At 41.2% G+C, this 26,419-nt stretch overlaps 1 protein-coding gene across 2 annotated transcripts; it reads left to right on the forward strand.

Annotated features, from left to right (window-relative positions):
• Positions 1-229: 229 nt before the first annotated feature.
• Positions 230-21,539, forward strand: zfand4 (zinc finger, AN1-type domain 4). 2 transcript variants are annotated; one of them, XM_072677884.1, is made up of 11 exons: positions 230-311; positions 599-725; positions 1,486-1,793; positions 9,581-9,656; positions 10,364-10,431; positions 10,711-10,897; positions 12,395-12,542; positions 13,074-14,246; positions 15,737-15,791; positions 17,535-17,652; positions 19,186-21,539. In XM_072677884.1, exons 3-11 carry the CDS (start codon positions 1,610-1,612, stop codon positions 19,319-19,321), a joined length of 2,145 nt encoding a protein of 714 aa, XP_072533985.1. In that variant the 5' UTR covers positions 230-311; positions 599-725; positions 1,486-1,609; the 3' UTR covers positions 19,322-21,539. The 2 variants fall into 2 exon arrangements, with proteins under 2 accessions (XP_072533985.1, XP_072533986.1); XM_072677885.1 differs by having other exon boundaries at positions 1,490-1,793.
• Positions 21,540-26,419: the final 4,880 nt, after the last annotated feature.

Here is a 26,419-nt window from a genome sequence, read left to right on the forward strand (position 1 = left end):
CAGTTGTTCAGTATCTCTAGACAGCACAAGTCAGTCACGTGTGCACACGGCGTGTAAATTGTTGTTAGAAACGAGAGGGAACATCCGGGAGACGCTCCTGTGCGACCCGACAGCGGTTCGTCCCGCCCTCTTTGCGCTTCTATTGGACCACATCGTCCCTTTAACAAATCAACGCCGCCGTCATTCGTTTTGTCCACTGTCAATCACAGCGTGACACAATAGACCGAGTCCATTGCTCCCGTCTCCGGGAGAAACGAGAGCTGGGCGCTTCATAAAGAAGAGGCCTTGGACCATCCAGCTGGAAAACAATGGTATTTAGAAACGCTTTAATGTGGATTATAATTCAGATTGTTTTGTTTCTGGCGTAAAACAGAGAGGAAAATGGTTAGAGAGTGAGAGCGCTTGCTAGCTGTGTAGCCGGAGAGCCGCTAGCATCCGCCGCTGTGCCCGTCGTTAGCTTGGTATGCTAACGTTAAGTTACTCCGCTGAACACTTAAGTTCGCTCCGGGTTTCAGCTGCTGGATTTGTCTGTTCTTTGTTTCCTGTCAGCGCTTTCAGTTTTCTGTCTAAATCGCGTACGCTGCCTGAATCCCTGTAGGTCACGGTTGCGTTTTTGTTGATCGACTGGGACGTCCTCCACCGAATCCCGCTCCCTTGGCAGTGACGGCTTTCCTGTAGCTCCCAGTCGCGGGGTCGCAGCCTCCTCCGGTGGTGATGCTGTAAAGGTAGGGGCTTTGATAAAATGTACAAGTTTACACTGGGTTTGCTCCTCGAAGAAGCGATTTCCTCAAAGTTGACCCATGAATATTGGGTCACTATTACCAGTGCCAGAACTATGCAGGTTATTTTGACAGGCTTGATTGAGGTGGTTTATCCTTTTAGTTCGTTCATGGCTGATTATTCTTTACTTTCTATTCCCTGTTTCAAAAACGACCCCCCTCAAGGTTACAATTTGCTTGTTAATTTCTTACTGCACATTTTATTAAGTAACTAATCCTGCTGTGTGTGTTCTGTAACACTTTAGTTCAGTGAATTATGGTGGCAAGTGTTGGGAAAAGTTTAATGAAGGTTACGTGTGTCAATTTAGTGCTGAGTCTTAACCACACCTGTGCATGACTAGTCTAAATGTTTCCTCTGCTTATAGGTTAATAATGACATATTTTATTATTATAGTCCGTCTTGCTTTCCTATTTATATTGTAATAACTGTACATTCACATGTGGTTTATTTGGCTGAAATTTTACACAGCCGATGAACTGTAGTAATATGCTACTTGGATATTGAACGTTTAATTCAGTATCAAAAATGTCCACATTTTAATGGACGTTTTACTGCTCAGAGCAGCATATAAACGCCCCAAAAATGCAGAACTGTCTATATGTGCATATAATAGTACTTTAAAAAAAAAAAAAAAAAACAGTTACTAGTAGTTTCCTTCATGCCATGTGTTTCAGAGCTCAAACTGTGTCCTGTCTTTTCCACAAGGTAGAGCTCTGTGAGGGCATGATGAGTGGCCTTGAGGACAGTGGTGATTCCACAGCCCTTGCTCCATCACCTTGGGCAGGTTTAATCCCACTCTGTCCCTGAGTGCCTGCCTCTCCACCCAAACATGGCCGACAAGAGGGAGCCGCCGTTTTTCAACGATGATAACTTTGGGCTTGTCCACTACAAGCTGCCCTTCTATGAGACCATGGAGCTGTTCATAGAGACTCTGACGGGGACCTGCTTCCAGCTGCGGGTTTCTCCGTTTGAGACGGTTGTCTCGGTCAAAGCTAAGATTCAGAGACTGGAGGGTATGTGCGCCTTCACATAATCACATTTAATAGCGCTCCCCAATTACTTGCATGCTTTATTGTGTCGATGTGACTTTGCTATTAGATGACACCATAAAGCATCATGGCACAACACACTTATGCAGCTTACATAATACATTTTAAATCGTTAATCCTCTGCTAAGAATGATGGTTTACAGAGAAGCAGTGGGATGTTCTTATTTTCAGGTAAATCCCAATAATAATCAAATAAACCAGAGCAGTGTACTGCAGGTAGAGCCATCCGAACTGCCCCAAAAACGCATGTGACAGCCCTGCTCTGGATGAGCTCTGTTTAGGGCAGTATGATGCATCGTTAATCATTACTGCAATATTGGTCTTTAAATTCCGGTTCTCTTTTCTTAGTAGGGGGTGTGTGTGTATTCTGGTGAACATGCTGTCTTGTGCGTATTTTAATTATGTTCCATCAGAGCATCTGGATATATTGTATAGTAGATTGTTGCTGTTAAAACAAAAAGCTTGGAGAAGGGGGGAAAAATCTTTAGTTTTAATGGAAGTCGACGTATAAAGATCAATTTAGTGCCTTTCTGTTGGGTCCTTTCATGACATTTTGATGTAAATTGACATTTGCCAAATTCAAACTTTGTTCAAAAGGGAGAAATGAAAGAAAAGTGACAGCGTGACAGCAATGATATACAGTATCAGTCAAAAGTTTGGAAACACATGGTTGAATGTATGCAGATCATCATCTTAAAAATATCAGATACCAAATGCTAGGTTGACCATGTTTTGGTCTTCAAAAAAGAGGACACTGGGGACACAAGGACATCCACTGTAGTTAGAATGTCATGGCTGGGGGATTTCAAGTTGTAAGATGAACTGCGTAGATGATTTGGTCATATAGGCTATTAATGCTATTTATTGGTCTTACTAAATGAGCAAATGTTGATGTATTAATGTGCCCCCCCCCCAACCTCTTAAATGTGGTAGCTACCCTTTTGAAAACAAAAGTATGCTACCCTAGCATTTGGATCAGATGTTTTTAAGATGATGATCTGCACACATTCAAGCAGGTGTGTCCAAACATTTGACTGGTTCTGTATTTGTATTCTATATGTTGCAAGCCACTTGCTCTAGTTGTATGTGGTAGTGTTGCAGCACTTGTCAGTCTGATAAAGTGCCCTTATAAACCGAGACGCTCACCAGATGGGTGATGTTCACTGAGTAATTAGTTGTTGAACAGTGCCACTTGTCCGGTGCATGTGTTTCATTAGTCTCCCGCACAAACGGCCAAACAGGGAGAAGGAGAACAAATCTATTCTCTTCCTGTCCTATAAAGCTACCGGTATTGCTCTGTAACTAACACTGCTGCCAGAGCTTCTGCCATCTCTCAGATGCTTACATTAAATCTTAGAAACAGGATGAGTTTCTGGAAATGTATTCTAAGGAACTTGCTGGTGTGAAAGAGAGGAATATTTCACTGAGCTTTCCCTGAGCAAAGTTTCATTTACTCTGTCGATATGGCTTTCTTGTCTCTGTTAAAAAGAGGTCTGTGTCTCTTGGGAAGCTGAACACATTGGGTTCATTTCAGCAAGCGTGAAGTTTAGTTTAATTGTTTTGAGTCTCACATAGCTAATGAGTTGGTGTGTTTGGTTTGTATTGTTGATTGACACTGTACACTTCACTGATATTACGCTGACGTTATTTTGCCTCCCAGAGGGCAATGTGTGAGCCTGAGGTGGTTGTTCCATGCAGCTCTGTAAACATGCCAGACTTTGTGATGCATGAAGCTCTGCCTGTCTGCCTTAAGTGCTGATTAGCTTTGAGGTGTTAGACGGCAGACATCACGCCGGCTGCTATCAGCCTGAAGTTAACTCGGCTCTCTCACGCTGATGACGCATGAGTTTATCTGCTCTTCTGTTTAGTGCAGGTTAGATTGAACTGAATTCTTCATTTTTTACAATTTTGTCCCCAATTTTGTCTCTGGCTAGGACTCCTTACACGATGCTGCCAGCGCTGGAAGGCTAAAGGCTAATATGCTTTTCTGAAATCACATGAAGCTAGACAGTGGTGTTTTTTGAACTACCACTGGCATAAGTTCATTTTACAGCCGAGTGCAGAGAAGAATGCTAACTGCATTGGTCAGCATGCTGACTGGGGAGGTGGGGGGTCCATCGTACCCATTGGACTCCTAGCCATGGATGGTTGTAGGATCGCTGGGGGTAACCTGCAAGATGCACCATTTTGGAGCATTTTTGAATGCAACTGTCCATTGGCCATCAAAGCCAAAAACCCTGTGAATATACATGCATACTGATACCCATGAGATTGCAGTTAGTGCAGTTATGTATTTCAAAACCACTTTTATTTTTAATATATTGTTATGAATGCTTTGACCACATACTTCTCTTCCGACCATTTTTTTTTATTTTTATTAAATTACACATCCATACAGGGTTCTACTACAGATCACAGAACATGGCTGGCTATATGCCTAGATTACCTGCCCACCTACATACACTATATTGCCAAAAGTATTCGCTCGGCTGCCTTCGCAAACATATGAACTTGAGTGACCTCCTATTCTTAATCCATAAGGTTTCATATGATGTCGGGCCACCTTTGCAGTTATACCAGCTTCAACTCTGGGAAGGCTTTTCACAAGTTTGGTCCCCCCTCAATGCAGTCAGACAAGTAACCACCAAACCCAGACTAGTCCATCGGATTGCCAGGCGGAGAAGCATGATTCCAGTCACTCCAGTCTCCTCTGTTCTAGAGTCCAGTGGCGGAGTGCTTTATACCACTACAACCAACAGTTTCCATTGCGCTTGGTGATGTAAGGCTTGGATGCAGCTGCTCGGCCTTGGAAACCCATTCCGTGAAGCTCTCTACACACTGTGCTAACTTTGAGCTAAATTAAAGTTCATGAAGTTTGGAGGTCTGTAGCGATTGACTCTACAGAAAGTTGGCGACCTCTGCGCACAATGGCGCTGCTAAGGCGACCCTGCTCTGTCACGACTGGACTTGTTGCACAGGTGGCATCCTATCATAGTACCACGGTGGAATTCACTGAGCTCCTGAAAGAGACCCATTCTTTCACAAATGTTTGTAGAAGCAGTCTGCACACCTAGGTGCTTGATTTTATACACCTGTGGCCATGGACTTGATTGGAACACCTGAATTCAATGATTTGGCAGGGTGAGTGAATACATATGGCAATGTATTGTATGATATTTCCCAATGCAGAATTAAAGATTAGCAAGTAGAAGTATTTCTAGCTGTCTTTACTTCTATTAAAGTCATGAATTTTGTTGTGGGCTCAATGCCTGATGTTTTGTAATAATCTCCACCATAAATTGACAATTGTTATTATTGGTCTTGTACCGTTAAAGATTACGTTTTTAAATCTTTACCCCTCCGCAAATGAGAGATTTTTTTTAAACTGTAGTCAGCCCAGGCTTTGAGAGGCTGTTTTCTTTGATGCTTAAATGATTCCATTGAGACTCCTCCTTAACTGGACTTGATTATGCACTTGCTTGAATATTTTATCTCCTAATTACACTCTTTTTAACTAATCTCTGGTCCTTTGGGGAGCTAAACGGCTCAGGTTAGCGGGGAAAAGTCTCCTGCTTGGCTATAATGAGGATAGAACTGCCTCACATTCAACAGTCGATTTAGTAAATTGTAAAAAAGCTGTGAAGTTGCAGCAGCTAAAGTGATGACAATTTACTCGGTTTACAAGATTTTTATGGCATGTCTTCTTTTTCAATAATCCTTTGCTTTTGAAAGCTCAGTCATTTAATACTGGCTGCCTACAGTGGCATTATTTCACTTTTATTAAAGTGAGCATAGGAATACAGATGAACAGCTGACAGAGTTATGATTCGGGCTGAAGAATTGTTTTGCTAAGTGGATTTCTAAAATGACCAAGTATTAAAGATATTTGTTTCAATCAGGAGTGGTTTGTGCTGCTGCACTAAAGTATCTGTTTTATTCATTTTACTGCATTTGTAGCTCTCTCCTAACAAATGTTAAATTTCTCAATGTCGTGACCGTGTTCTTCATGCAGCATTGTCTCCTGGAGATGTTTTAGAGATGACACAAACATTTGCCTGGCAGGGGGTCCTTCAGGACCAGGGTTGTGAGCCACTGGTCTAAATGTTTGGCACACAAAGCATTTACTAATGCAGCTTTTGTGATTTGTCATGGTTTGATTAGTTCTGTTTATTAGTAGACCTGCTTCATCTGATGTTTCCAGCAGTAGTCATCAAATCAGCATGACTACAGGTCCAAAAATGCTTGTAATGTATAGTGTGAGCTCCCTTGGAGTCATCTAAAATCTTCCATTTATAGCTCTCTCCTAATAAATCTTACATTTCTCAATGCAGTGATTGTGTTCTTCACATAGCATTGTCTCCTGAAGATCAAGGATAGGTCTGATGGTGTACTCACACAAGGAGTTTGTTTAAGAGCTGAAGGACATGATCAGGCATGTTTAGAACAATAGGCAAGCCAAATCCCCCCTCACCCGCTGTAGTTCACAGCTCACAGTATAACCTGCCTGTCCACTACACCCGGGTTGTTAAACTGAAAGAGTAAAAACACTAATCTCTGGTGTTTAAGTTCTCAGTCCTCCCGTTTAAAAATACTGCTGAACATTTATGGATATTTAAGATTACAGAGCTAATTTCGTCATCTGTGCAAAGGTCTGTATTTGTGCTGGATGTGTAGATTAGTGGTTCCCAACCTGGGTTATGGAGGATCCCCTGCCCTGCACTTTTTAGCATTTATCTAATCAGCTAATTAATAAGTTGGTTATGTTTTAGAGCAGGAAAACCCAAACATTTGCATGGCAGGGTGTCCTCCAGGACCAGGGTTGTGAACCACTGGTCTAAATGTTTGGCACACAAAGCATTTACTAATACAGCTGAACTGTACGGCTCCTAGAACTTTTGTGATTTGTCATGGTTTGATTAGTTCTGTTTATTGGTAGGCCTGCTTCATCAGATGTTTCCTGCAGTAGTAATCAAATCAGCATGACTACAGGTCCAAAAATACTTGTAATGTATAGTGTGAGCTCCCTTGGAGTCATCTAAAATCTTCCTTTTGTGTTTTGCCAGACGTTCTTACACACTATCCTTCTAACGAATGTTTTTTTCCTTGAGATTTATTTATTCAAACACACCAACTGCTGATAAACACACAAGCATATCCCAGGAAAATCACGAATGCAGTGTTCTGTCAACTATTTACTTATTTCATGACTCCTGAAATCTCCTGAAAAAATTGTGTTTTTCCTGCTCCAGCACGCCTGGTTCAGCACGCCTGGTTCAGCTCACCTGTTAATTGCCAGGTTTAGTAGATCGGTTGGAGCAGGGAAATCCTCAAACTGTGTTGGACCGTGCTTGTTCTTCAGTGCTGTTATTGCTCGTTGTTCTACTAGCTCGTGTACAGTCTGTTTTAAGATGGAATGGACTGTGTTGAGCAACTTGCTTATTTTGATGTGGCTTGCTCTTGTATCTCCTTGCTTCTTAGACCTGTGTGTTATTAAGGGGCAAGAGTCCACAGGACCTAATGGTGAATGTGTAATCTTAAGAGTGAAAGCATCTCTAAAGTGAACTGCTCAACAACACTGAACAGGGCTATGAAGTCTGATATATCAGAGTTTGTTCTTTTCTTTTCCTTTTTTTCTTTTTTTCTTCATAAGAAAATGAAAGTAGCAAAATTCCTCATGTCAAGTGAATATGAATTATACTCACATTTATCAGTTTTAATTAGGTTTTATTTAATAGGTATCTAAAGTATTTACACAAGAAGAGCCTTACATAGTGTTGTAATAGTATCTCTGTGATTTTAGTCCTGTCTGACAGTGTTGTTTCAGTAACTTGTTATAGGAAGTACACAAGTTCATGACACTTTAACTTGTTATAAACTGAACAGTAGCAGTAAGTAACCCCAGGTTATATTAGTCCATTGCAAAAGTAACCTTTCAATAAATATTTCTTAATATCCTGTGAGGCTAAGAAAAAATGGAAAAAACTTTGGAAGCATTTTTTTATTATAATTCTGAGGGACTTAACTATTTTAAACACTGTAACACTACAGAGTAGAAGTAAGATAAATTGAAGCAATAACAAAAAGTGGAAACAGTCATGCACTTTTTTTGGCCTGATGGCAGTGAGTAAATCGACTTCACAGTCTTGTCCTTGTAATTTACAGGTAGTTGTACTCTGTAGGAATCAATCATGAACATTTCAGATGTCCTGCAGTAATGGTACTTCATGTGCATATGCCTGGACTGTGCCTCCTGTCTGAATGGTACTTTATTTTAATATTAATAGCTGGTTTTATGGACACAGCTTAAACCTGACCGTGCATTACAAAACTATTTCCAGTGCAGATTCACCATTCTTCCAGGCTAGAGGTATGTCTAAAAATCGGACTCTAGGTTGTTTCAATTGTGTTCTCAATGGGGAGAGCTAAGTTTTTAACCAAAATAACAGATTTCCCAGCATAAAGTCCCCTTTCGTCTGATTGTGCACCATGATTGCCCCTGCAATTTTCACAGCTTTGTTCCAAGGAGCTTTTTGAGCACTACACACTCTAGAGTTAATTGTGAATGGTGTTTGAGGTGAAAAGCTCTATACAAGTGAAACTGAATGAGTGAATGACGTGGCCTAAATGATGTATGTGATCTACAGAAGGGGGCAGCACGAAGTCATTTGTTCTGTGGAATGTCAGATCTCGGAGGGTGTGTGCGCCTTTAACAAGTGGGACCTTGTTTGTTATGAGAACTGTGCTTGGCCTTGTTTCAGGTATTTCTGCAAGGCTACAGCTGAACTTGATTTGAAAGATGCTATTTTCTTCCTTCCCTTCCTTCATAAGCCATAACATTTGTACTAATATTGAGTAGGTCCCACTTGTGCCACAACAACAGCTTTGACGGCATTCAAGACCTCTGAAGGCGTCCTGTGGTATCTGGCATACATTAGCAGCAGATCCTTTAAGCAAGTCCTGTAAGTTGCGAGAAGGGGGCCACCATGGATCACATCAGTGGGCCTTGGGTGCCTGTGACCCTGTCGCCGGTTCTCTGCTTGTCCTTTCTTGGGCCACTTTTGGTAGGAACTGCCCACTGCATACCAGAAAACCCCACAAGGCTTCCTGACCTTTTAGAGATGCTCTGACCCAGTTGTCTAGCAATCACAATTTGTCCCTGGTCAAATTGGCTGAGATTCTGAATTTAACACCTCTGATCACTGGCTGTTCACTTGCTGCCTAATATATCCCACCCCTTACCAGTACACATAAAAAAAACGTTTAGTATTTTCTTAAATGCACTTTCTTTGGGATTGTTTGTGGCACGATAAAGACATTTCTGTCATGCTTTGCATAACAAGCTGCTGCCTAATGTTCTATGTGACTTCACTGACCTTATTAGGCAAACGCCTGCGATCATGCAGTGGAAACTTGTGGGGCTATGTGAGTTATTACGTTATTCCAGGCAAAGATCTTAAACCAGTTTATTGACCTTTTTATTGTTGCATGCTGCATAACTCACACTCAAGAATAGTCACCGAAGGTTAGTGCAGGATGTTCAGTGTGGTTAATGCAGAGCGTAAGCAATATAAACTTTTGCCCACAGCCTCGATCTCCTTCACTTCATTATAAAACAAATACATTTCACTCTTCCTACTAACCAGACTGGGCAATCCATCCCATACCCACGCATTTGGCACAGTTGAATGTTTACTGTATTTTTCTGTATAGATGTTTTTAATACAACCTGTTTTCTTTTTTGTTATTTTAAGGTATCCCTGTTGCTCAGCAGCATTTGATCTGGAATAGTCTGGAACTTGAAGACGAGTACTGTTTGCATGACTATAGGTAATTGTTTTCTTTCCTGTGCTTTGCTTCTGTAAAAAGTATTTTAGAGCAGTTACTGTAAACCTCATTAAGCAAAGGTGCTGAACTTACTACGCTGTATGGACAAAAGTATTGGGACACCGGCTCATTTTTTGTTTCTTTAAAAATCAAGGTTATTTTAATATATAAATAAATAAAGTTTATTTTATAGAGTTTATAAAAATTTTTTTTTATCTCTACTGTCCAGGCTCTCTACTAGATCTTGGAGCATTGCTTTAAGGATTTGTTTGCATTCGACAACTAGAGGGTTAATGACATCAAGATAGATATTTGATGATTACCATCTCACCCCATCCCCAAAGTACTTAGGCCAAAAGTATTGGCTGGAGGACAGTCATTCTAGAGAACACCGTTCCACTGCCCCACAGCTCAATGCTGGAGGGCTTTATAGCCCTCTAGCCCACGCCTGGCATTAGGCATGGTGCCAGTTGGTTCATGTTTCATGTCATCTGCTTCTGGTTTTCTATGGGTACTAGCTGTCTGTGTGGGTGCAACGTAAAGTAGCTAAATACATTCATTAAAAGACGTGTCCGCAAACATTTGGACATATAGTGTAGTTGTGTGGATTGCAAATAATTGATACTTCAAAAATTTCCTGTCAGGTAGTCTTCAGTTCTGAAATATTGATGCTTTTGCGATGCGTTCGTAATAAGTGACTGTTATTTCAGCATTGCAGAAGGCTGCACTCTCAAGCTGGTCCTTGCCATGAGGGGTGGGCCCATCAACACCAGACGAGGTATAAATACTAGAGTATACCCAAGTGTTTTTAGTAGTAGTATAACATCAGAGAAAAAAAACACAAGCAGAAGTTCTTCCATCTTCTGTCTTTACGTTCACTATATATTCATTGATTCTGGCTTATATTTCGTAACATTGTGTAGATGATTTGTGTATCAGTTCTGAGGTTTGGTGAGGAAAATTAAAATGTATGAAAAATGAGTTACACATGGCATAAACTGGTGGATTTCTATTTTACAGATTAGCTTAAAAACATTTTTCTTTGGCCTTTCTTCAGTGACTGTGGAGGACTCTGTGAAGGAAACATCTGACTGCTTAGATTCAAGGAGGGAAGAGGTGTGGGAAAAGTCCCTGTCTAATAAACAGGTGACTTTTCTGGTGTACAGAGATGGTGACCAGCTCAACTTCTTCCGGGTTGTGGACCGTGGAGATGGGACTCTTACACCTGTGTCCGAATCACTCAGGTCTGTTCAGCATTCACGTATTATGAGAAACAGTTCCATCTAGACTTCTTTTTAAATTGAAACAGACGTTTGTGGAAGCTAACTTCATGACTTGGCCCCTTTTGTCACCAAAGGAAGGGATATGATTCATACTTGGGAATTAACTCAATGCAGATATGTTACATGGAGCAAACTTGATATATAAAAGGGAACTGAATACAGATGCGAGTAGCTGGAACACTATTTTCTTTCTTTCTTTTTGCATTGGTCACTTTTTTTCTTCTTCTTCTAGGAAATGTGTTGCAACTTACTCCATGCCTTACTCCATTACATGTCATGACCTCAAGATTCACCATAAATACTGTTTGCTAACTGCTGCCTTACTGAGCTCCAAAATAAAACCATTTTTTACACAACAGTATGCCTCTATTCACATTCAATGACTGCTGTTGCTTCCTTACAGAGCTGCAGCATCATATAACCCTCAGACCTTGCATTGGTACTGCACCACAGGGAAGCAGATCTCTGCTTGGGCCGCCAATTAATAAAACTACCATATTTATAATAATTCATCAATTTATATATATATAATAATGTCTTTAATCAGACATATTTTTTCAACCATTTAGGCATGAGGAAATGCTGTTGAAAGGACCTGTTAAATTAATGTAAACATCAGGTTTAGGGAACACCTACATCCACCTACATTAGATCTGAATCCCGATACTTTGAGCACTGAAGAGATGCAGAGAACGACATAGCATTACACCACTGCTATATACATATTTCCAATAAATCTATTGCTGACTTATAAACATATTAAAGAGTAAATTAATGCTACAAGTTGGAAGTAAACCAAGAAAAGTGAGGTTACATCCCTTCAGAACTTATTCTTTCATAGTGTTCAGGGAAACAGACGGATTGTACAGGTTACTAGAGGTTATGCTTTTATGCTGCATTTTTGTTTGTCCTCAAACGAACCTAGTCCAGACCAGGCCCAATTTTGGTTAGGAATGATCTGAAATGAGGAATTTGACTCCTGAAGCAGAGTTAAGAGGTATGCCGAGTCATGGCGTTCAGCAAAAGGAGTCAGTACAAGGAAGACTAGTATTTGTTTGATAGCTAACAAGGGAAAACTAGATAAAAGATTAGCCAAGATGTTAAACATCTAATGAGAAACAAAATACGGAAATGAATGAAACTTTTCACAGCGTACTTGTTTTATTTGCATAATATGGATGGTCTGAGGTTCAATTTGGTTTCTTTACAGTATAAACCACAGGCCAGCCTCACAAGCAAACAAGGAAATGAACACTGGTACTTAATTGCGTCTTGTGAAGAATATACCTCTGTCAGTTGTGGCTCAACTTTCTGATGAAAGAAATGGTATTTCAGGGCAAAATAGTGTCTGCGTCTGCGGTTTAAAAAGAAAAAGAACTTAGGATAAACAACTTGAGGCATGCTTCAAGGGCTTGGTCCAACTAAAACAAAATGTGTGTGTGTTCGTTCTCATCTCAGTGGTGGTTCTTTGCACAATATGTACGCTGAAGAAGAAGAGGATGGTGTGAGCACATCTTCTGCTCAGCTGACCCTGGAGAACTCTATCACAATGAACAAGATGAAGCTTCTCAAGTCCAAAATGGAGAATATGAACCTCAATAAAAAGGTACCAGAGCACTGATTGTGTGAAGATGGCAGTTAACGTCACTGATGTGTTGCATTCGTTTTTCATTCTTGTAATACAGCCGTGAATCACTACTGGAGGTGTGTAAAATGGCAGCATTAAAAAGAGCCTACTCATCCTATCAGACACAGCAGGTGTCTTAAACACATGTAATTAGATTTGCTACTAAAAGCAGACTCAGACTGAATGCACTTTTTCAGCTGGCTGCAGGGGTGTCACCTGGCCCACAGTGATTCTTATTAACCAGCGCCGTAATAAATACAAGCTCAGCAGATTGGCACATTTTTAATTTGTTATTCACACTCAACTCGGCACAGTCATTAGGATCCTGACAAATTGTTGACGCTCGCATGCAAGTGTTTCTTTGAGTTCTTTATATTTACAGTAAAATGTTGTTCATGTTGTTTCACTCCCACTTTAACCCCTGACTTAATTATCTGTGAAATGGAAACCTTTATACATACAGTGTTAACCTCTCTTCTGCTTCTGACATATGTATGATGTGTTTTCCAGCCCAAGAAGACTGCTAAATTGAAAGTCAGGCCACCGGTTGGTCCCCGCCCTTCCAGTAGCTCACTCGGGTCTGTCCGCCACCACCGAATGTTCCGGGTCCTTCCCCAGATAGGCCACGCCTCTGCAACACATCTACCTCCACTTGGTGACCAGCAGCAACCTGCAACCCCTTCCTCTGCTACTGGCCCTTATAGCATGCCTCTTGTCCCTCACCTGAGTCCTGCCTCTGACCGAGCTATTCCCTCATTGGCAGCTTCTAGCATTTACATGCTTCAGGAGGAGGAGCCATGGAATAACCCCACCCCTCGGAAGATTAGACTGGCTCCCAAAGTGTCCAGACTGGATGTGGGTGGGTCTAAGGTTATTAGAGACTGTGTACACCCACCTTTCTCTGTCCTGTCTGGTCAAGATGAGGCAGAGCTGCAGGGTGATCAAGCTACACTAGCAGAGGATGTGGTTGTGATGGAGCCTTCAAAGCCTGTTTCATTCAACAACTTGCTTCCAGAACCCTTGAGCCTGGACGTGTCCACTCAGCAGGATGCCAGCTTGGACTCCATAGGGGCTGTGGCTGAGCCTATGGCCGCACCGCCACTGCTGTCTCAAGCAGTGGGCTCAGACTCTGTCAGTACATGGCCTTTAGGCACTAAGGCACTACAGTCTCAACCTGGCAGTGACACATGGGCTACAGGCGCTAAAGCACTACAGTCCCAACCTGTGCTAAGCTCGCTGCATCTCCCCTCAGAACCCTTTCCCCCTCCACGCATGCCTCAGCCTTTTGAGTTCACAGGGGCCTCCCTGAGGGCCGGCCCGCCTCGTACCCTCCTCAGTTCTATCGACAGTCCTCCTGTACCGCCTCGTTCACCCCCGCAGGCAACTCCGCTCTGCGGCATCAAAGTGGGCTCTCCTGGCAAGAGGACCGAGGTCATGTCCAAAAGTGAGGCACGGAACATCACCAAGATGGCCAACAAGGCCTCCAAAGAGCTGCTGGGCTGTGTGAGTAACACAGAGCTGCTGGCCTCGCTGGCCGGCTCTGGGGGTCGAGAGAGTATGGCTGGATCGCGTGCGCTGGGCAGATTGTGTGGTGCATCTGCTTCCCTGCCAGCTAACATCCATCTGCTTCAGGAAGACCTCCTGCGCAGAATAAACCCCCTGCAGAGAGCAGTCGTCTACACGGTGAGTGTGCATGACGTCTAAGGGTGTAGGAAAATATTGATACACTTGAGTATTGTGATATTATGTTTTGCAAGACTGCATGGCTTCTGAAATTAACTTTTAATGAAAAGTTTACATGTAAAGATTGGTGGCAGTCAGTGGTTCGTTTAGTGTTGTGTTTAAACCCCAACCGCTAAATAGTTCATTTAGTGTTGTACTGTGTCTTCAGATCATCAGGTCATTTAAAAAATTGCATCATAACACTTTGTTTACAGCATCGCAGTAAATCATAATCTTTAACCTTAACCTTTTAATCTTTAAAAAGTGGTTTTTTGTTTTGATCAGTGTGCTTTAAGTGTTTTTGTAAAAATGAAACTTCTAAGAAAAGTACAGAGTAATATCTAGCATTTTTTTTATATATATATATATTTTTTAATATTTATTAAGAAGATTGATCAATCAAACAGGTCAAGAGGGAACGTGCAGGTTGTTGGTTTACAGACGCACTCTCCGCATCCTAGTTTTCTATCTTTAAGACCAGTTATAATGCAAAATAGTGAGAAGTACAGTTATTTTTATGTACTGTTAGTGGTGCAGTATAACTGGGACTCAGTGTTAGCAGTACTGTTAAAGTGTTTTCTGCCAGCATTGTTTTTGATACAAAAGCCTAGTTGGCGATGTCTACAGATTTTGGGTTTCAACATTAGTATTAGTACTAAACAATACTGGCACATCATCAAGTGCATTTAGTACTGTCTGTACGTGAAATGTCTTTGGAATTAAACACAGAAATCCAGATAATATGATCAGATTCACAGTAGCTAATTTTAAGATTAAGCTATTTTCATATCTGGACATTTCCAGATGTTTCTTAAAATCTAATAGACTCTAAATCGAATAATAGCTTAAACACGAAGCTTGGCTGGGGCACATAGTTCCAAGAAAAAAACTTTTAACAGGTAAAACATGTAGATTATTTTTCTTATACATTTTTAAAAGGTCCTTCAAACTTTGCCATCTCATTTACCAAATGAATTTTTTCATGAACAGCTCTCTAGGGGAAAAAAAAGTGTTATTCAACTGCATGACTGTGAACCCTTTTTTGACACCTTTATTTTTATGAATGTGGCCACAACACAATGCCCCTCCGTTGCTTATTTAAATTAAGAATATGTATTGAAAATGTTGAAAATGTTGCAACTAGTGTGAAAAGTGTTCACCCCCATGGATATTTTCCCCTTTTATTGCCTTAAATCTAGAACCTAAAAACATTTGGGAGAGAGACTCCACAGTCAACTGGAGGAAGGTTCCATGTTCCGATGAGACAAAAAGGAGCTATTTGGCCATCAGACTAGATACTGTACATCACCACAAACACACCACCCCCACCATGAATCATGGTGGTGGCAGCATCAGTTTACCTCGTTTAGAGTAGTCGCACACATACAAACGAAGCTATTATTGATGTTGGTATTACCTGTACACAATTTTTCTAAATAATGTCTTTTCAGCCATCTGGAATGCTGGGCTCTTCGAGCGGATCCTCCAGTTCAGTAAAGAGACAAGGTGAGTCTGCACACTTTATTATCAGGATGCACTTTCTGAGAAGGATTGTTGGGAGTTTTCAGTATTTTACAGTCACAGTCACTTTCTCACACAGCTCCATCTCTTCTCGAGACAACTATTTAATGCAACACTGCACACATTCAGTGGAATGCCTTATCAGTCCTGGAGACTAGGAGGGTGCTGACATACTGTTGTGTCTCAGAGCCTCTGAAACTGCATTGTTCGAACCATGAAAATATTCATTTATTTATTTTGTGTCACAGCCAGGTTTATTATCTTAATGAAAGGATGTATTACATTATGATGAGAGTGACAGAATGCCACTGAGCCTCTGCTTGGTTTTGTTTTCTCATGAAGTCTCTTACCTGAGAAATCCCCCACTTAGGGTAGTGGGCAATGACATGAATTCTAAGCGAGTTGCATGACCTCCATTTTTTTTTTTTTTATTTATGTAGCAGGCAGCAGTGAAGCGATAAGCTATAAATAGACTGCTGAAACCCACAGTCTTAATTTTGTCAAGACCCACCACTGTGTGCCAGCTTTCCACCTGTGGTGCATTGAGAAGAACCATGACGAAGTGTGGCCTTGACCAAGAGGTTAGCAGAGTAGCAGTTCTGCTTTATGAGCTTGATACGTGTTGTATGGGCCCTGCAGTGGCGTAGCACACTTTCAATTATTTACCAGCACTCACAGAAGCGCGTCTGCTAACTGCTAGCAGAAACTAAGCAACAGGAAATACAAACCATATACCTTCCCCCATCAACACTCGCAGCATGCAGATACACTCAAATGTACTTGTTCACACATTCTCACACACATACTATACTCGCTGAATATGCAACTCCACAAGACACCAACTACCATATTTATCATTCGAGACAGCCGAAATGTCGAAGTCTTCAGGGATGGGTTTCCGTGCGAGACATTCTCCAGCAGCTGGTGTTTTTGATTTTTCTGAAATGTTCCCAGAAATATCACTGCCAGTGCCGTCATATCTGAGATTGTCAGTGGCACAGAACACATCTGTGGAAGCATGCATCAGAACTGATAGCTCTAGAGGAACACAACTATAAATCCAATCTCATGCCTCAGCGCCTGGCCTTGTGCTTCTCCAGACTGTTTCCGTCACACAGTGGTTCCTTCATCATGTTGTTGTGTGCTTCCCTCACTCCCTACTTTTGTGACTTGCTAAGTGTGCCACCCAGGGTGTTTTTGTAGGTGGTAGAAGCCTGACTAATTGTTGTGATTATGTGGAATGGGTTATTGCTTTTATGCACATAGGCGGTGCTATTTGAGACCTGTGTTTAAGTCCCAAAGATGTAATGTACTGTACGTGTAGCTCATGATTCAGAGTAGACCTGCCCATGAACCTTGCAGTACATAGGAATATTAAATGGTATACAGAACAAACTCAACTGGTTGTCTAAGGGTCTTCATGCACTTTGGATGAAAGCATATACAGGAGTCTACCAGACAGCTAACACAATCTCTCAATAGAGAGAAACTCATGGCAAACGGATAATGGCTGCACTTTGGGAGAAATGAACATAAAAAGAATGTTCATTATTAATGAAGAAAATGGCTTTAATTACATTTGAAGTGCTTTTGTGTTTATTCACTGGTGCAGTATGAGGATTGCATGTGCTTTTTTTGTGTACCCTCCTTTTTCTCTCTTTTTTGCATTGTTATTGTAGAAGCTGCTAATGTTTTTCTTTTTTGTTTTGTTGCCTAAAATGTTTTCAGGCACTCCAACATATCACCTCCCTCCTGTGAAAGCCCCTGTTGGCTCTAAGAAGAAGACTTCAAAGCACTGCTTCCTGTGTGGGAAGAAGACTGGGCTAGCCACCAGCTATGAATGCAGGTACTTACCTTAGGCTACAGGGAGATGCTATTAAGTCTCCCATACTCCCCGTGCAGTTCTCACTGAACTGGCGTAGGTTAGATCTCTCAGTCTGAGCAGGGTGTTTTGATTGAAATATTACACACTATATTTTAAGTCTTCGAACTTGGAAGGCCTATGTCTTGGCCCATACTTCAGTTTTTATTCTTTCATTCATAGTAGATACGGAATATTTCTCTGTAGTTCAGAAGTAATTACTGGTAGATACAGAATAATGCACAGTTGTTACGGAGTGATTTACAGTAGTTCTGAAATAAAATATGCTAGTTACGGAATAATTGACGGTAGCTACGGAATAATTGGTGGTTGGTGTGGCACAACAGATAACACCACTAACTGCCACTAATCTACCACATCATGTGGGAGACTGGGGTTCAATTCCCGGTCTGGGTGACTGGGTGCTGTGCTACACCAATAAGAGTCCTTGGGCAAGACTCCTAACACTACATTGACCCATCTCTGTAATATGAGTAACCCTGGAAGTCGCTCTGGAAAAGAGCGTCAGCTAAATGCCATAAATGTAAATGTAATTCATAGTAGTTACTAAATCCGATGTCTTCACATAAATCACAGGTCAGAAATAAGCCTAGGGTTCAAGGGGTAAGAATTGCTAGAGGATTGTGTAGGACCTAATTCTTGTAGTGTTGCACTTCTGCTCTGAGATGCTTTGTGAAGGCTTTTCTCCATGTTCTGGTGTTTTCAGGTATGACATCATCTCTGGCTGGCTGCAATCTTTGTCACTCACTCTCTCTCTAATGTGCCCCTACTGTGCAGAACCATATGATTCAGCTCTGGCATCCGTTTTGAAAGGCATCTTTTCAGTGTGTGTTCTGTTAGATGCCCATGTCCTGTCTTGTCTGTAAAACGGAAAACTTTCCTTTTCTCCTTTTTTGTTTTATGTCCAAGATGTCAAATATCTCTAAGCAGGGTAATGATTGAGATGCCTCATGAATGGATGTTTGAGAAGAGTTATGTTAAATGTTACAGTTATTCTAAATCTTCCATAATGATTCAGAACTAACTGTACTGCAAACTGTTATGCATGTTTAATGATTGCTTTCTGGTTACTTGTTATCTTATGTGTACTTCCCTTCTGGAAAAGAGAACTGAACATTTAAATAGCACTGGACTACGTGACATTCAAATTGAATTGTGTAGTTTACACCAATGTAAACACAGACATGCATTGAGTCTACTGCTGTCTCTTGTGCATTTAATGATGTAACTCTCACATAAAGCTGCTTCAGGTGGTTCATCGCAAAAAATTTCTGGTTTGCTGTGCAAACATATCCAAATCCTTTTCATTTTACATTTGTTCAGTAACTCTACAATTGATGTTGCTGGTAGATATAGTGCCAAAGGTGTGTATATCTTGGATTTCTGTGTCTGTCCAGAGCTCGCATTTCATGCATCTGTACACTTGATTGATTTGGTGTCCTTATGTGTTGTGTTGTATCTTTTATTTAATAACGTGTCTCTGTTTCTTTGTCTAAGGTGTGGCAACAACTTCTGCTCCACACACCGCTATGCAGAGACCCACGACTGCACTTACGACTATAAAAGTGCAGGCCGCCGCTTTCTGCAGGAGTCTAACCCCATCATTAGTGCACCAAAGCTGCCCAAAATATGAAGGCTGGATATGGACAAGACAAGAAGGAATACCAGATACCTATTAAAAAAAAGAGCAAGAACCTTATCACCAGTGTGTGCTTTTATCACCATGTTTGCTTAACTGTCAAAGATCCTATGTGTAGAAACAGAGCAAAAAATAGCACACGTTTTTTTTTTACTGGTTACTTTTTTGCACAAATGTGAATATCTTTATCTTTTTTTTTATTTCCTCTACTCTGTGTTTTCTTCACATGCAGTAAGAAAAACATAAACGAACCTGGCATGAGAAATGAGTTGATTCAACTAAGTTTCCATTACGCAAAAATGTCAGATAAGCAAAATGCATGATTTAAGTGTGTGTGTGTGCATACAGTTATGCAAATGTTTGGGCACCCTTGTGTGTGTGTGGGTTGGGTTTTTTTTATTTATTGAACAATAATAGTAAACATGGCAGCTGTGACTAACCAAATATAAACCCTTCTGCACCTTTACTCTACCTTTCATAATGTAATCTGGACTTACCAATGAAGTCGGCTTGTCTTATCTGGCAGTCGATGGTGGTCAGATTCTGAGGTATATTTTGGATCACTGTCCTGTTGTAAAGCTTTTCAGCTTCAGCCTTTTCATGGATTTATGTTTACATTCAGGATTTGCTTGTATTTTGAATAATCGATCCACAACCATGGAAAATACAAGCACTAGTTGCAACATTTTTAACATTTTCAATACATATTCTTAATTTAAATGAGCAACAGAGGCATTGCATTCAGTTAACAAGATATTATTTTCTTGAAATGCAGTTCCTTGTAAACTCTGAATGTATTTTTGCTGATTGTGGCCGACGTTCTGATTTTGACTTCAGTCTACAGCACTGAAAATTGTTTGTGTAAGCAATGCTGCACAGTAGAAGAGTGCACCACCTTCTTGACTTGGCCAAACGTTCATGCAGATTCTTGGGAGTCATTTGGAGGTTTTGATTTGCCTTTATTATTATTATTGTTTTCTTGATTTTTCAGATCTTATCTTGACCTCCACAGCTTCCTTGAACAGTGCCCTGCATAAACTGCTAGCGGAAAACACTTCTTCTTGTACAGTTTCCCTGCTTTGTGGGCCCTGATTCCTTTTATTTTCAGATCTTTAGACAATTGCTTAGAGAAAGGTTTGAAGAGCTAGAAAATGTATAAAGCCTGGATGTGGGATTCAGTCGATGGCTCCTAATTAATAAAAAAAGGTATCTCAAATCTGAACCTAAAAAGTTAAGGTGCCCAAACTTGCAACGTAACTGGACAATGCAGCTGGGGGAAAGCGCTACATACATGGCTCCAACTTCCCAACCACAGCGAAATGAAGTGCTTTCTCTGGGCTTCGGTTGCTGATGGCTAGCAGCGTGACCGGGATTCGAACCAGCGATCCTATAATCATAGTGACAGCGTCTTAGTCCGTTGGACCACTCTGGGCCACAATTATGATTTTAATGTTCATGTTTATTTTATTTAACATTTTTATTGATGTTATAAAAGATAGAAGTACATTTTTATTTTCTGAAGATATGTTTGATTAGCTACTGAGGCTGTGTTTACTAAAAACCGTGTCATTTGGCTGAGGGTGTCCAAACTTTTGCATAATACTGTGTATATAAAATATATATATATTTTTTTTTTGTTATTGTTTCTTAAAATTGGAGAGATGACATCATAAGGCAAGTCATTGTGTGATGCACTTTAGGAATAATGAATATTTCATGGGACGAGGGGCAGGCTGAATTATGTGTTGTTTGTAAAGAAGTGTTCTGTTGACTGTTTTAAGTGTCCCAGTGTTCAACAATTCATCTTTCTCTTCTCTGAGTTAGGCATACCACACTCTACTCAACATCACACCGGGTACTACACACCCATGATCCAAGAAGATACTGTGTCTGTCTAGTGCTGGGTTTTACTTTGAAAAGCATTTATGCAAGTTCTACATGTTTGTCAGCTGTAAACACCACTATGCAGTACGGCCACGTAGCATTCTTAACAATTTTCAGAAGGGCTTGCTATGGGAAGATGTGAGCACAGAATGGCTGGATACCGCTTTGGAAGGTTCATTTTTACTGTCTTTTTGCTTTAATTATTGCGCAGCACGCTCAGCTTAAAGTTTTCAATATTTATTTGGGGATCCAACTAATAATAAACTACACCTGTGTTTCCTTACATGTGTTATTGATTGAGGTTTTGGTGTGTAATTAAACTACTTGATTGGGGGTGCTTTGGGCTAAGTTAGTTGATTCACACATCAGTATGTGTGGCTTAACGGACTTAAGCCACACATACTGATGTGTGAATAGAATACAGAGGGGTCTGTACATAGGTGTCAATTTACTGACACTCATACAGTGCTCTTCTAACATCAATAACAATAACAGCAGTTTATCCACTCTCGCGCTCTGTGTGTGTGTGTGTGTACCCCTCCCTTTTCAGTACACTTGTAATTGTGACCTGCCTCCACGCAACACAGTAACATCAGCTGATATGTTTTTTTTTTTTATATAGATTTTCTTGCTAAATCAAGGGTATCAGAAATGTGTATCTTGCTGTTGTTGGACTAACTGTCCAGGGAAGGCTATTATGGGGCATTGCTGTGAAGATTTGATTGCATTTAGTGACCAGAACACTATCCCACCTCATCCCCAACTCATCCCGTAAGTATGAGATGGAGCACCATCATTCCAGAGAACACAGTTCCACTGATCTGCAGCTCAATTCTGGGGGCTTTATACCCCTCTAGCCCACGCATGACAGTCATGGTGCCAATAGGTTCATGTTTATCTGCCCTAGATAGTCCTATTCTATTGACAGTACTTCACTTGGGGCAGTGGTGGCTCAGCGGTTAGAGCGCCGGGCTATTGATAACAAGGTTGTGGGTTCGATTCCCAGGCTTGGCAAGCTACCACTGTTGGACCCTTGAGCAAGGCCCTTTACCCTCTCTGCTCCCCGGGTGCTGGAGTTGGCTGCCCAGCGCTCTGGGTATGTGTGTACTCACTGCCCCTAGATCACGTGTGTGTGTTCACTACCACAGATGGGTTAAATGCGGAGGACACATTTTGCTGTACAGTGACAAATACGTGCACCTTTACTTACAGGGACTAGACAAGTTGTGTGCGTATTTTGTAGATCTGTAGCAGCAATGGGTACAACCATTATAAATGCTTTTATTAGAGGTAGAGTAGTCCTTAAACATTTGGACATGTGTAGAATAGAAAGTGTAGAACAGATCAAGACATAGAGAAATCTGTAATGTTAACTGAATATTAATGTATAATGTATGTTAAATGAGAAATGTTTTTAGAACAATGTGTATTGGACTCCATGTGATTTCCTGTATCCCGGTATTTTCTGTCTGTATGCCTTCAAAATTCGAAAGGAAGCTTAAACTAGACTTTAACCCACATGCATCTTACTTCCTGAGTCCTGCTAAATTTTTACCTTTATTACCTGCAGTGTTTCTGTCTGTGTTTCTGAATGCAAATGTGTAGTTGCCCAAATGTATAGTGCCATTGTTTGTTAATAATCTTATTAATCTTATTAATAATCACTGTTTGTGACCTTTACGGCAACAGGTTCCTGGCTGGGGAGCGGCTGTGTTATGTAATCCATTTAATCCAGAAATATCACAATCTGATCATGTGAATCAGCCAATAAGACTTCGTACCTCAGTGTTGTGATCAGATAGACTGGAGTCTCTTGCCTTATCAGTGCTGTCTTCGTGGAATGTGTGAGCGTGTTCTTGCCAAAAAGAAAACATTTCAACCAGATCCAAAATCCTGGATCTCTCTCTTATGACAGGAGCTCACACAAAGCAGTAGATGTCATACAGTGTGGTTCACAGAAGGCAGAGCGGGCTGCAGAAGCGTTTGAAGGCAGCAGACAGAGACTCTGAGTGAGTGGGATCTAGTTGTGACTGCAGCAGTGGGGAGCCTGTGATTTATTTTACTGTGAAAACTCAGCCAGAGGGCGATGCACAATGCTGTCAAAAGGTCTTTCAAAACGTATAATTTATCCAATCAGCGCGGTTCTGTATGAAACTAAAAGCAAGAAGTGCCTCTTTTCTGTCATTTCTTAAAAGTTATTAACATTCTGCTCTTGTGCAAGATAAGATAAGATAAGATAATCCTTTATTAGTCCCGCAGTGGGGAAATTTACAAGATCACAGTTCCTTGCAGTTCCTTGTCGTCCGGAAGAAAGGATCTCACCATTGTGTTTTTGTGTTTTTCTCCTTGGCTTGGCCATATGAAATTTGACACAGTGAAAATGCTTGTCGGTGTGGAAACAAGCAAATCAACACCAGCTTGCCTAACAGGTTCATCATCTCTGCATGTCGAAACGCACGCACCACTTCAACGTAATCTTCAGGTGTTCAGGTGTTTTTATTTTGTAGGTGTTTTGAACAGAGAATGATGTGTCCTCCGTCTGCAATTTATGAAATGCAGTTCTTGAGAAATGTTGCATGGTTAAGAACTGAGCCCATAGTTTAACCCCTTCAAACCCTCTGACACACAAGCTGATGAGGATTTAAGCAGTGTGTAAAAGCAAGAATTTCGCAGAGCCTCAGCTTACCCGTCCCTCTCTTGTGGCCCACACACCACTAACACACAGATGTTCTGTTGTACTCCCCCAGAGATGCAAAGAGGAATGGGGAATAGAAAATGTAACCATGCATATAAATTATGACACTCAATCACTGTGGTAAGAGAAAAACTATTTATAATTGAGGTCAGATGAAGTGCGAAGACCTCTGTCCTTCTTAGTGTTTTCCTTGTTTTTAACCCACCCACTGTAAGTCAAGGCTTGATACCTTACCTGACGAGTTTGGTAGGGCAAGGATCAGGGCAGGTAAAGCACAAATGCAGGCACAGTAGGGTTACTTGAGGACCAGGACTGAGCACTTCTTCTGAATTAAAGGACCAGTTTTCTTTTTTTTCTTTCTCAAACCCTCAAATCATGTTCACAACACATTCCCAACGTATGTGTTTGAAATCTATTTTAGCATAAAATAGTGGACAGTCTCAACAACCTGCCCGTTTCCAGCTTGGAGACGTGGAGTTATATTTTACCAGCAACATGTAAACTCAGTTTGGAAATTAACCAGGTTATTTTTTGTTACTGCACCTTTAACACACTGATACTTGTAAATGACATCTACTGATTGTATTGCCTGAAACACAGGCAAGCTATACCTTGATAGGCAGGGCGTAATGTCCATATATAGACTAGGGAGTGAATAGGGCACTAAAATGTTAAATGTTTACATATTAGATTACACCTTTTTTTTTTTCAAATGACAAGAAAAAAAAAGAAAAATTGATAGGATGGGCTCTTTAAAGCAGCAATATGCTGTGTCTGAAACTGTGCCCTATTCACTATCCCTTACATGTGATCACCATCAAGATCACTATATAGAGCACTATTATAGGGAACAGAATTGCACAAGGCAGTGGACGATGTCAGACACGTCGTTATAGGTGTGAGCTCGCTGCTGTGCAACAGCAGAGTGCGACAGATTAACAGTCTGATTGTCTGTCTTCCCTAGAGAAGCTGTGTGCAATCTTCAAATCAAACAATGCGATGGGTTATGGGTATTCCATGTCCATTTAGTTTGTGCTATATATTACAGTGTATTGTGGGACTGCTGCAGTGAATAGGGAATAGGGCATATTTAGTCATATTTAGTAATATCTAGTGAACACAACACAGTTTTGGACACAGCTTTGGTGTTTTACTAAGGGCTCCCTCATTGTCAAAGAAAACAAATCACACCTTGAGACCCACCTCATGGACAGCTGTACACATGCATTTGTTGGCAAGCTAAGGATACAGAACCAGGGAGGATGCATGTTGACTGGCATTGGTGGAGTGATATTACATGATTTTACATAAATGGGATTTGGGTTAATCAGCATTATGCAGTTCTGGCAGGAGGTCTTGTGCAGCTCCACCAAAGGTACATAGTACAGTAGCAGCGTCAGACTTCAACGACAGACACCCCATTCTCCCTCTTACAAGGCCAAGTCAAGTCAAGTGGGTTTTATTGTCATTTCAACTACATACAGAGTACACAGTGAAACGAAACAACGTTCCTCCAGGACCATGGTGCAACATAGACAGAGCATACAAGACACAAGTGCAACACAAACAAGTGCAGACAGACAACACAACACAGTACAGACAGAGAATAATAAATAATGGACGGTAGTGTGCAAATTCTGCAGTGTGTAATAAATATTCCAGTCCAGTGAGGTAGTAAAGTTATTAGTGCAAATGCTTTGTGCAAAACATTTTATCTGGGGTAAATGGTTGGAGAGAGAGATAGAGAGAGAGAGAGAGAGAGAGAGTGTGTGTGTGCATGTAGCAGAAACGACATCAGGTCAGGTCAGAAGTTAAGCTGAGTTGAGAAGTCTGATGGCTTGGGGGAAGAAGCTATTGCAGAGTCTGGTCGTGTTGGACTGGATGCTGTGGTACCTTCTTCCTGATGGCAGGAGGGAGAACAGGCAGTGTACCATCAAAAAGTTTTTAACCAATATTATAAAATAATATTGCTATTTAATGTTGCTTTAAGTACAGTTTATCTCCTTGGCTCTGTGTCTAGCACTGGGTAGTTGTTGCTCAGTGGTTAGAGCTCCAGGCTACTGATGACAGGGTTGTGGGTTCAAAACCCGTGCTCTGCAAGCTTCAAGGCCCTTTACCCTCTCTGTTCCCTGGGCACCGCAGCAATGGCTGCACACACTATATGTGTGTTCACAGCACGGATGGCTTAAAGGCGGAAGCCAAATTCTGTCTCCGTCCGTCACAAATGGTGAATATGGTGGTCTTATCTCGTCCTCTCATGTGTTTTTCAGTTCCCATCCTGGAGCGAACTGCACAGTTACATGTTTACCCTGCATCAGCCGAGCTAATTAGCTACTAAAGCTCTTCCCTAGCCGATTCCAGACTGATGGACAGCATGTGGATTGCAAGACTGGAGTTCAGAGACCTTGGTGTGAAGTAAATGAACCCCAGGCCTCTACTGCAGCCACAGGGCTCAGGGTCTGGAACGCGCATGCGCATGCGCACCGCAGCCGCTACCCTCCCTTGCAGTTTTT

Source organism: Salminus brasiliensis, chromosome 4, assembly GCF_030463535.1.
Source record: "Salminus brasiliensis chromosome 4, fSalBra1.hap2, whole genome shotgun sequence".
Classification (NCBI taxonomy): Eukaryota; Metazoa; Chordata; class Actinopteri; order Characiformes; family Bryconidae; genus Salminus; species Salminus brasiliensis.